General features: G+C 42.4%; 1 protein-coding gene across 2 annotated transcripts in view; it reads right to left on the reverse strand.

Moving 5' to 3' along the window:
* LOC116377013 (phosphatidylinositol 3-kinase regulatory subunit alpha-like) overlaps positions 1–12,373 on the reverse strand; it is a 14,831-nt gene extending 2,458 nt beyond the window's left edge. For both annotated transcript variants that reach the window (XM_031838537.1, XM_031838536.1), the window contains exons 1-10: positions 12,214–12,373; positions 11,917–11,988; positions 8,823–8,939; positions 8,532–8,730; positions 8,104–8,186; positions 2,774–2,879; positions 2,426–2,524; positions 1,922–2,102; positions 1,719–1,844; positions 1,405–1,547 (exon numbers count right to left, since the gene is read on the reverse strand). In XM_031838537.1, coding sequence (XP_031694397.1) covers positions 1,405–1,547; positions 1,719–1,844; positions 1,922–2,102; positions 2,426–2,524; positions 2,774–2,879; positions 8,104–8,186; positions 8,532–8,730; positions 8,823–8,939; positions 11,917–11,988; positions 12,214–12,301 — 1,214 coding nt within the window. In that variant the 5' untranslated portion in view covers positions 12,302–12,373. The remainder of the gene's footprint in view (positions 1–1,404; positions 1,548–1,718; positions 1,845–1,921; positions 2,103–2,425; positions 2,525–2,773; positions 2,880–8,103; positions 8,187–8,531; positions 8,731–8,822; positions 8,940–11,916; positions 11,989–12,213) is intronic.
* Positions 12,374–12,411: the final 38 nt, after the last annotated feature.

Genomic DNA, 12,411 nt, shown 5'->3' on the forward strand with positions numbered 1-12,411 from the left:
ACAGAGACAGAGAGACAGACACACAGAGACAGAGAGAGACAGACACACAGAGACAGAGAGACAGACACACAGAGACAGAGAGAGACAGAGAGAGACAGACACACAGAGACAGAGAGAGACAGACACACAGACAGAGAGAGAGACAGAGAGACAGAGAGAGACAGAGACAGAGAGAGACAGAGAGAGACAGACACACAGAGACAGAGACAGAGAGAGACAGAGACACAGACACACAGAGACAGAGACAGAGAGACACAGACACACAGAGACAGAGACACACAGAGACACAGACACAGACACAGAGAGAGAGAGACAGACACACAGAGACACAGAGAGAGACAGAGACAGACACAGAGACACAGAGAGAGACAGAGAGGTGAGCTTCAAACCAGCCAAACGTTCTCATCTTCACACCTCCTCATCCTTCACACCTTTAATGTCTTCTAGTCATCGTTAGCTTCTGTTTACTATGGAAGCTCATTTCCACCACTGTGAGGAAAGATAAAGATCCTGTCACTCATTATGAGATCCTAAGTCATGTTTTCATCACAGTGGCCGCAGTGGGCTTCCATAGATCTCTAGCAGATACCAAACAGATAAAAAGACTTCTTATCTGTGGAGAACCAGGTCACATGTACAGAAAGGCTGGAACTGAAGATAAACTTATGTTACATTTAAATATGTAAATATACGTTTCATGGTTAAAAATAAGACTTTTAAAGACATTTTATGGTCTTAAACTTTAAACAATCTAAATTAAGACCTTTTAAGCATGAATGCATCCGTGGAATAAAGTAGTATTTTGAAAACAATCAAACTTTTAGTTTACAGATAGAAAGTTAACTTTCCTAACAACTAAATTCAGAAAACTGTCAAAATTTAGGACATTTTTATCTATGAAGTTAAAAATTGTCCCAAAAAATATTGTGAATATTACAAGAGCCATTTTAAATAGTTAATCACATTTTTCAGGAACCAAATTGGATGTCTATACGCACGATGAATCCGTCGTGCGACGTGAGAGTCGTGGTTTAGCGTCATCTTTACCGTTAGCATCGTAGCGCGCAGGTCTGATTCACTGAGCTAGCTGCCGTTAGCGGCACAGACGGTAACAACAACACAAAGAGCTAGAAGTACAACATTTAAACAGCTGCGTCTCTACTGAAGAGCAGCAGCGTGATGAATGACACTATGAACCAGATCTCTATTAAAACAACAGAACTGCTTCTTCAGTCTTAATAGAACAGAAAGCAGCCGCTCGATCTGACTGGACAACAAACACTAAATTCACCAGCAGGTGGTTTCTTCCTGCAGGCTCTGGTGCCATGGCAACAAGGGCTCCTTCACGTGTGTCTGTGTTTTAAAAAAAGGTCTCCGTCACAGTTACCGTGGCAACAGCCCTACCTCTGGATCTCCTTGTCGTTGCCCTCTCGGCGAAACTTCTCGATGTACTCTTTGCTGAAGCGCTCCTGAGTCTGACACTGCTCCTCGAAGATCTTTATGGTCTCATTGAAGGCCTCGATGGCAGTCCTCTTCATCTGGATCTCCTGCAGGAGGAGAGGAGAGGAGGATCGTTATGTCATCCATCACATTGCATCATATTGTATCATATAATAGAGTATTGTACCTTATTGTATCTTATTTTATCGTAGTGCATCGTATTGTATCGTATTGTATCGTATTGTATCGTAGTGCACTGTAGCTGTGTTGTCGTGTACCTGCGAGGTTCTGGTGTACTCCTCGTACAGCCTGTCGTACTCTCGATTCTTCTCCTGGAACTGCAGGTGATACTCATGCAGCTTCTTCCCCACAGCTTCGATACTGTCCTCCTTCACCACCTGGTCCTGAACAACAACAAGTCCAATCAGACGCCTGATGAGCTGACGCACCACCGGTCAATGACTTCAGGCCGTGTACAGACCTGCTGGTGTTTGGAGACCGGGTACAGCAGCTTGACATCCAGTTTGGGGTTGTACTGGGCGAGGGACTCGTGCCGGTAATGGTTGATGAGCTCCACCACTGAGCTGAAAGTCAACGGGTCGGAGAAGCCGTACTTTCCCTCCCGATGAAAGATCTTTATCAGCTTGTTGTTGCCTCCTTTCCTACAGGTGGTCAGAGAACATCAGTCTGTTACACCAAACCAGCAGACAATACTGTGTGTGATGTACGAGCAGAGGGTTCTGTTTCTGGAGGGAAGTAGTAGACAAGAAAGAGCCTGAGAGCTAAACAAGTGAAGCGACGGTCAATTTAGCCTCACGTGTAAGAACGGACTTCAAAATAAAAGTCTCATCTGACAAGATCAGCAATTTGCCTTTTTTTCCCCCAATAAGTCAGTCAGTCGGTCAACCATACATTAATAAAAATACTTAATAAATAAAGAATGAAAGAAAACAGAATGGATAAATTAGAATACATCTTGGTTTACCTCAGAGTCAGAGTGTAATCTCCGTGCATCTTAGTGGAGGCGTCTCGAACCAGGAACGTACCGTCAGCTGTGTCTCTGAGCTTCTCGTTCACCTCCTCTCTACAAACACAGAACACACCGCAAGTATTAATACCACGCTGTGAAAATACTCTGTTACAACTGAAAGGACCAATACAACACTGTAAAAACAGTTATAACTCAAAGTACTATTACTACACTGTAAAAATAGAATACCAAACCGTAACACACCATCTTCTATCATTAGATTATTATGACATTAACATTGTTAACATTATTACTAATACACACTGCATGTGTTTTAGCGGTTAGCCTGGACGTGTGTATTACCTGGAGATGTCTCCCCAGTACCACTCGGCGTCCTGCAGGGAAATACTGTTGTTGAAGCTGCAGGAAGCTGCTGGAGCTGAAGACTTGACCGGTTTAGGAGGCAACGCTGAAACAACGACAGAGAGGTTTAATTTAATCTTTGTCTGTGTGTGTGTGTGTGTGAGAGAGAGAGATGAATCAATCACTAACAATTGAGTTTTTAATTCTCCACACGATCATTCTGGAAGTCCAAACTGTTGAGAGGAAGTGGAGCTACTGATATATCAGGTATATTAGCTTGTCACAGATATATCAGTTCATGTTTAAAGTTATTGAGAATCAATGTTTGTCCACCAGAGGGCACTGATGAGTTCATTTCTACACTAAAATGTCTAATGCTGGATTTGTGAGAGGGATACCGAGACTAGATTAGATTGACCACCTCAGTGGAGATTTGTCTCTGGCTTGTCCTCAGTACAGCAAAGGTACATACAGTACACACAACACGCCATTACAACATACAAATATACAGTATACAGAAGTGCCAATGAGCAGGTAGCAGCAAATACCTTCTATGAACAATAAGAGAGCTTGTCTAATGTAACTACAAGAGTTCTCTGATGCAGTTAACTTGACGCACCAGATAATTTGTTACTAAGAAGTCGTCATTGGAACCAGTTTAGAGAAGGGAAGGCGCTTTAAATAACATAAATATGAGGCAGATGATTGGATGAACCATCTGTCAATCAAAGCATCGGGCGAAGAACGACATCATCAACTTCAGTGTCCTATGTGCTCTTCATTCAATGAAGGAATACTCTCCAGTCCAGACAGAACCGATGCTGCTGCAGTGGGTAGAGTTATGGTCACAGTCACCCTTTGAAGAGATTCACGTTCACATATGTACGGATGGACAACCCAGAACATAATGCCACTAATGCCACGGAGGCTTAACAGAAGACTTCCTGTATATGTGCTGCTTGGCCTTTGGGACCATGAATGAATGAATGAATGAATGCTGAAGTTCGGGTCTGATCAATAACTTGGCCAAAGTACTTTAAACGTTGTACTTCTCCTACAGGCCTGTTACTAGTACCAGTAGTACCAGTACTACAGGGAGAATGTTCAGGTTCTCTTTGTATTATAACTTCCTTTGTTTTGGCCACATTCATCTCCAGTTTAGCTGTCAGACACCGGTCCTGAAGTCCAGTTACCGGCATGGCATCGTCTTTTAGGAAGAGAATAACAAGAGCAGTATGGTCAGCATATTTGAACAGCTTGATATTACTGCTGTGGACATTTTATTCTGTGTAAATAGAGAACAGCAGTGGTGACAGTATGCAGCCTTGTTAAAACAAGCAAAGTTACGTCTTTTTAGCACAAAAGAACAAGGAAAAAACTGATTTTGCCACCGTTAATAAACTCCAGAACAAGTCGCTGATGACATTGGACATTTTACAAGAAAAGATATTCGTCGATGATGCTCGATATCTCTCAAGATCTTTAAAACCAAAATATTCCCAAATAGGTACAATTCACAAATATGAATAGTAATTACGAGAGATGATTTTCCGGCGTAAATGACGCATCCACCCTGAGACCCAACAGGTTGTACGAAGCGAGACCGTCTTCCCGTCTGTTTGTGGACCTAACTGGACCAATGTGATCCAGTGTCTATTTGTGAGAACATGGATTAAAGCAGGACATCCGTCTTCCCTCTTCTTGGACACCAGGACGGCAACCAGAAGAAGCCGAGACAAGTTCTCATGCCTTCATCCTTTAGACTAGGTCCCGTTTATCAAACCACAACCTAGAAGACATCAGCAAACAAAAACCAGTTTCACATCAGTGACCGTGTGAACAAACATCTGTGAAACAAAGAACATAAATACAACCTTAATCATAATCTACTTGAACAACGATGCTCACGCTGCAGGCGGCTCTCACGTCTATTTGTATGCAGACGACACCGTCTTATACACATCCAGCTCGTCCCTGAACACCACAACTTCAATAGTATCCAACGTGCCTTCTCTTAAAACACGAACAAAACTAAATGTATGTTTCCAAGAGTCACCACAACCTGCCTGCCATCTCGTAATCTCCTCCCTGGATGGACCAGAACTACAATTTCTCCAAGTACTTGTGTATCTGGCTCGACAGTTCGCTCACCTTTAACACACTTGGTTTACAAAGTCAGATCCAGAATTGGTTTCCTGTACCGTAACAAAGCCTCCTCTACCCGCTCTGGTTAAGATGAAAGTCCTTCCCATCTTAGACTACGGTGATGTAATCTACAGCTCCGCCTCCAAAATAAACCAGACGTCATCTACCAAACTGCCATCACTCCACTCCACACAGATGAATCCACTGGTATCAGTGCATCTATAAAACCATCGCTGGTAAAAACACCCACAAGTCTCCGCTCTCATCTACTCATCATCTTTAACAGTAACCACGTGTTTTATGTTCGATTACGAATAGTCCGCACCACCTTTCGGACGTTTTTTGGTTCCAGTTTGCTGCTCCACGTGAAGCTAAACTCCTCGCCCTCCTTTAATAACTCATTACAAACAACGATCTCTGCACCCGCTTCTCCAGGAACACCGTTTGCTTTTAAATATATTGTACATATTGAGATTGTTTTGTATCATTTCGCCTCCTGTTGCTGCCTCTTTGGCCAGGTTGTCATTGTGAATGAGAACTGCTTCTCAGTTGAATTATATGGTTAAATAAATAATCAGATCAGATCAGAGAGAGAACTTTCCTACGATTCAACTTTATAAAATACCTCGAATATAAAAACAAACACAAGACGACATCTGATCATAGCGGCTCAGCAGGACACCAACAGCCAGGTGGTCCACGCTGAGGCAGACTGCCCCCAGGTGTTGGTCTACGCAGCTCCAGGTCCAGGTCTGAGCTCCTACCTGGACTCTGCATGGTAATGTAGCAGAGGATCTTGTCTCGTCCCCTCAGAGGCTCGGCCTCGGCCCGGCCTCCCTCCTCTCGCTCCATGTCGGCCCTCTTAAACCCTTCGGCCACCTCTGCGACGCTTCAGCGGGGAAAAACCAAACCTGGGTCCTTCTGTTCTGGATCTCATAGATGTCCCGACTACAGCAGCCTATCCTACCTCTAAAACACCCGACGTCATCTCGGAGGGAAACGGGGTCCAGTCTTATGTTTCTGACTATCACTCTTTAATATATAGACACGCTCGGCTGCACTGAGAGCTGCAGGTCTCTCTCTCTCTCTCTCTCTCTCTCTCTCTCTCTCTCTCTCTCTCTCTATGAACCAGGTGTACCTGTCTCTCTCTCTCTCTCTCTCTCTCTCTCTCTCTCTCTCTCTCTCTCTCTCTCTGAGAAGATAACGAGCCCGGAGAAAACATCTCGTTTGCGTTTATCCTGAATCTGTTTTAAAGATTTTCTTTTTTAAAACCAACAACGCAACTTAAAGTCTCCGTCTCCGAGCCTCAGTTCAAAGCTCAGGAGAGCAGCTTGGAGATGTGTGACATCACTGTTGCCCCCAGCCAATCCCGCGATGGCAGTGATATCACAGAGGCAACCCCCCCCCCCCCCCCCTCCTCCTCTGCTGCATCCTTCACTGTGTGGATGGATGATGTCATCGTTTCAGCTGCCGCTCGGTCAGAGCGACTCGCTGAATTAATGAATGACACAAAGAAATAATCACCTGACGTTCAAAATGTCATCAAAATATACTTAAAGTACTGACAGCAGAAGCACTAATTATGCAGAATAATACATATTACTGATGCATTAATGTCACTTTAAAAGGTGGAGCTCATTTGAATGACTTTAATCTATAATAATACATTATTATTTATTAGTCGATTATATTTTATTTTAACTTGTAAAGTAACTAAAGCTGTCAGATTGATTAGTGCAGTAAGAAGTGAAATGTAGCAGAAAATAGAAATACTCCAAGTACCTGAGAATTGTGTCCTATTATATTTACAATTATTCTGCCCGTCACGTTTAAGGTGGAGAACCACCAAATCTGTTGCCATATGTGAAGTTGACGGATCCCATTCATTCCCATGGAGAGCGAGAGACGGATGACGGATACGACACGGCAAGATGACCGACCATCAGCTGTATTAAAGCTGCATTCTCTCCAGTGTCCACCAGGGGGCGACTCCTCTGGTTGTATAGAAGTCTATGAGAAAATGACTCTACTTCTCTCTTGATCTATTACCTCAGTAAACATTGTAAACATGAGTTTATGGTCTCAATCTCTAGTTTCAAGTCTTCTTCAATACAGCATGATGTTCATTTAGTACATTATGGTCCATTTAGAGTCACACAGACCATAAAGCAGGGGATGATTTAGGGCGGGGCTACACAGTGATTGACAGGTCTCTACCAGAGACGTATACGGCGTCTCTACGTCAGACCATATATGGTCACTTCCTGTTCACTGGCTGATAAAAAAAAAACAAGATGGCGACGGTAAAATCGACGAACTCGAGGCTTAATACACCACACGTTAGTGAGTGTAGAAAACATTAAGCTCACAATTTCTCTCAACTGCAAGTTCACTATAGGTCGTAAAAGAACAACCTTAAAACCAACTTCATCAGAAACTTTATCGTAAATACGGCTAACGGAGGCTGCGTTTACCTGCGTGTTCAAACAATCTTTAACTTGAATAAGTACAGTTTATATTTAGTAGGACGGACAGTCGATATCTTTAGATTCTTCTTCTATAGGATGAAAAGATGTTTTATGACGAAGTTTTAACACCAAAAACCAAAATGTTTAATTCTGATTAAACCAGATTTTCTATTAAACTTCTTAAATCCATCAGTTTGGTTTTAAATCGTCACGAGCAGCCGAACGACAAAATAAAGTTTTGATTTAAATCTGGGACAAAATGATCAAAGAAAGTTTTCAGCTCTAATAACTAAATTAACTGTTATTACATCTCTGGATTATTTTTCTACTTTTCAGGTTCGTTCTTCTTCTTCATGATCTCATCTGGACGGAGACTTAGACGAACGTCTCGACCTTTGTCCTCTTCAGACTGAACAGCGTGACGCTGCGTTCAGAGGAACTGAAAGTGATCATGGGCTCAATATTTAAAACAGATTTCCGACGTTCACGTGAAACCGACTGATGCAACGCTCAGTAAACCGCCGCGGGGCTTTAGTAGTTCCAGAGCGAGACGTTCAGGAGCCTCAGAGTTCAGATCAACAACTCAAAGCTGATCAGGATTTGGATCAAGAAGCTCGTGAAAAATGTGTTCTGTCAGATTTTTAGTATCTGCAGCAGTTATTAAAAATGAATCAACATTTAGGAAACTTAGTATCAGATACACACACACACACACACCTGGTGCAGCCTGGTTCATGTTGAGCTCGCTGGTTATCAGAACCTCCAGGACCTGAACCAGAGGATCCAGACTGGACTCAGACCTGAAGACAGACTCACAGTCAGAAATCTACACACGCGCGCGCACACACACACACACACACAGAGTCTAAAGGACGCTAAAATAAAAGATTAAAGTCAAATAATAATAAATATGGAGATTCATGTGGTTTCATGTGAACATGAGACCCTGGTTGTTTAATAGAGTAGAATAGAGAGTTTAATATTCAGGGAGACTCATAATGAAACGTTGATTATTAGTATTATATTTACAGTATTTTCTCTGAATATCAACCCCCTCATTATATACGATTCCACCTACAATGACCTACACGTGGTCTTTAAGGTTCAGGTTCAGGGTCTAGAGAGTACACCGTGTCAGTACTGACCCTGCAGCCGGTCTGAACAGCAGAGGGCTGAAGGTCTCTGCCAGGTTTCGGGGGCTCAGCTGGGTCCTGGTTCCGGTCAGACAGAGCCGGGCCAGGTGGCGGACCACGCTGAGCAGGGTCAGCCCGTACTGGGCCGGGAAGCTGGGAGAACTGGTCACACCACGAAGGAGCTGGGCACAGTCCTCCAGGTCCTGGACATCTGTGGACACAAAGACACGCCGTTAACGGGAAAACACAAGAAGCAGAAGAAGCGGAAGAAGAATCTCTTCAGGACGGGGTTTAAACCGTCACCTTGCACCGCATGAATCATGTCGGTCTGCAGCGATGACGGGAGGACTGGACCAGGTAGATCCTGGAGGAACCGGTTCACCCCGTCACACAGAGACGACACCTCCAGCTGCTCCAGGTCTGGAAAACAAACACACCTCCAGTTATTCTCTGTTCGTCTCCTCAAAACACAGCCCGAGTACATCAAGTCTGGTGGCATTTTACAGGAAGAAGCTTTTCTGGCTTTATGACCCACAATCCTTTGCACTGCAGATATACGAGCCACAGGGTCAACGTAGCAGGTCTCTATTAAACATACACTGCATGAGGACTGAATACTTAGTAAGGACAGAGAAGTATGAACTAGAAAATGCATTTCCTGCTGAAAATGCGTTGGAATGCTGAAATGAATTGCATAAACATCGCTGAAAGTACAGAAATGGAAGACTACCTGTCTGAAAAATGTTGGAGCCTGAAAGCATTTAAACTGCACTGCTGAAAACCCTTCTAGTTGAAATATCTCACTATGGTGTCTGTAGCTGAAAGTATGAGAAGAAGGCTTTGAAAGTTGAAGAAGTTTAACAGGATTTGAAGATTTTCTCCATAGAGATCCCTTTCAAAAAATATTGCAGAAAGCTTAATAATTCAAAAGGCTTAAAGATTACAAATATGAAGTCATATCACCCCTCTCCTGAAAGAGCTGAACATTTAGATATTCAAACGGTTTCTGTAGCTTAAAAAATGTGGAAGGAGTTAAGTAGCAAAATACGTACGGAAGAAATATAAAAGGAAGTTGAATAAAGAGAAACAGTAGGTAGTGATATTTGTTGTAGTCTAAGTTTTAGTTGTAGTAGAAGCAGTATTATTAGCAGTAGAAGTATTAGTAGCATTATAATAAGTACTAGTTGTAGCAGTAGTAGTTGTAGTAGAAGTATTAGTAATTAGAAGAAGTAGTAGAAGTGGTAGTATCAGTAGTCGTAGTAATAGCTGTAGTAGTGGTTGTAGTACTTAACAGTAGTAGTAGTAGTAGAAGTAGTAGTAATAGTAAAGTCAGTTTTTGAAGTAGAAGTAATAGCAGTAGTAGTAGTACTAGTAGCAGTCGTACTAATAGCTGTAGTAGTATTAGTACTGGTAGTAGCAGCAATAGCAGTAGTAGCAGTTGTAGTATAAGTAATAGTAGTAGTGGTAGTAATAATATTGATGGTAGCAGTAATAGCAGTAGCAGTAGTAGTAATAGTAGCAACAGCAAAAGTTGCAGCAGTAGTAGTAGTAGTAGGAGCAGTAGTAATACTATAAATATTAGCAGCAGTAGTAGTAGTTGTCGCAGTATTAGTAAGAGCATTCATTATTTCAACAAAAAAAGCCTAATTTTGAGCTTAACGTATAGTTAATCCATGAGGCTTTTATTTTGAAAGGGTGGGACTGGGTGGGGGAGAGGAGACAGAATCGTAATGTTGGACACATAAACAGAAGTTATTAAATGACAGGCTTCATCACAAGCATTTCAGTTAGAATTCATTTTGTGGGGCCTTTACTTTAAAATGGGGTGGGGGGGTCCTGTAAAAAGCTGTAAGACCTGAATATGAGAGAGAGAGAGAGAGAGAGAGAGAGAGAGAGAGAGAGAGAGAGAGTCTGTGAGTCTGTTTATCAACATCACTAATTAGCTTAATCAGAAACACCTCCTTGCAGCCTTTTCATGGAGATAAAACAGGGAAACACCTCTCAAACAAATCCTCAAAACTCCCATAACCGTAGCTCCTATTGCTCCGATATTAATAAATGAGAGGAAGGATGAGTTGAAGAACAGATCCTGTAAAAATTGTGTCTGTAGTGTAAAAAATGTGGCTGAACTGGCGATCTAGAAATGGGGTACCGTGTTCCGTGGAAGATGTTTTTGAAGCAAAATTTAACATTGGTCTCTATGGAGCAGAAAGTTGGTTTTCCTCTCAATTACAGGCTTCTGTGCCAAATGTGTAAATCTGTGGGATTCCACAGTCATTTGTCTACGACAAGGACAAGATTAGCTACTTCTACATCCAGAAATGATGCATGAAGAGTGAAGATTGTGGACACAGTGGCAAAATACAAATGTTTTTTTCACAAGAATCTCAAGCTGCTCTTCACTCTAGCGGTGACATCACGCACTCTAAGCTGCGCAATACACACCCATTATAAAGTCAGAAAAGGGCTGAAAAATCATAAAAGTTAAATTGCTGCAGTTCAAAATGTGTAAAAGATATCAGAAAGCTGAATAATGTGGCAATACCTAAGGGTTTTCTCAACATTTTAAAGTTGAAATGGTGTCTGTAGCTGAAAGTATGAGGAAGTAGAAGGATTTGAACTTCTAGTTGTTGGAATGCTTAACAGCATTCCAACAACTAGAAGTTCAGTCAAACATTAGGGGTGGGAATCACCAGAGGTCCCGCGATACGATATTATCATGATACTGCGATATTATCACGATACTGCGATACCATAGGCCTATATCGCGATTTATTACTTTTTTCAACTTCAAATGATGTCCCCAAAGGAAAACTGTGTCAACATGTTTTATCTAATGAGATAAAGTTTTCAGTCTGTTCATCTCACTTCAATCATTTTTATTGCAGCAGAATAGGATTGTCAAGCAGACAGACTGACCAACAATGTCATAAATGTTGCATGAACCTGACAAACTGAACTGTTTGTATTACTACATAGTCCAACTTAACTAAATGCAAACGTGTGGACTCAGTATATGAACTATAACTTATATAAGTAGGAAATAAGAGTTATATAACTCAGTATAACTTGTGATGCGTGGACGTCGAGGGCAGAGAGACAGTTATGCGCTGCACTCTCCCCATGAGCCTGGCTGCTGTTGGCAGATTTAACCCCGTTGTGAGGCCAGATGTCTCTCTTTGTTTTGACCAACTTCCTACCAATCACGCTGACCCGGCACCTCTGCTGACCTCACCAGAAAATATATATATTTTTAATAGTTTATATAATAAAAGATCGATACTTGGCATCCGTGTGTCGATACAATATCGCCATGCAAAATATCGCGATACTATGCTGTATCGATTTTTACCCCCACCCCTATCAAACATGTCTGAAGAAGAAGAAGAATCCTCACCAGCGTCGGCCAGCTGTCGGGTGTCCAGACCTCCTCCAGTCAGACTGTGATACACACTGATGCTGTCCACACCTGAAGCAACAAGGACTCAACATCAGGTAAGAACAGAAGCATTCAGACACGCTACACACAGACGAGAGAATCAACTTCATGTTTACATCTTTCTTAACAACAAACAAAGTCACTGCAGAGACACGACCAGCAGAGAGCGGAGTGAAGTCACTACGAGATAGAACGGTTCAACACCAGAACTACACTGTTTCGACTTGTGTGTTTGTCTGTGTGTAGGTGTGTTACCTTTGCTCTCGATGGCCTCCATCAGTCTGATGAGGAGGGGCGGGGCTGAGTCTGGAGGTCCAAACAGCTCGGGGAGGTCTGACAACATGAACCCTAAAAACAACAACAACAACAAACAAACAAACAAACAAACAAACAAACAAACAAACAAACACACACACACACACACACACACACACACACACACACACACACACA

The sequence above is a fragment of the Anarrhichthys ocellatus genome, unplaced genomic scaffold (genome assembly GCF_004355925.1).
Source record: "Anarrhichthys ocellatus isolate YVR2014 unplaced genomic scaffold, GSC_Weel_1.0 scaffold805, whole genome shotgun sequence".
In the NCBI taxonomy this organism is placed as follows: domain Eukaryota; kingdom Metazoa; phylum Chordata; class Actinopteri; order Perciformes; family Anarhichadidae; genus Anarrhichthys; species Anarrhichthys ocellatus.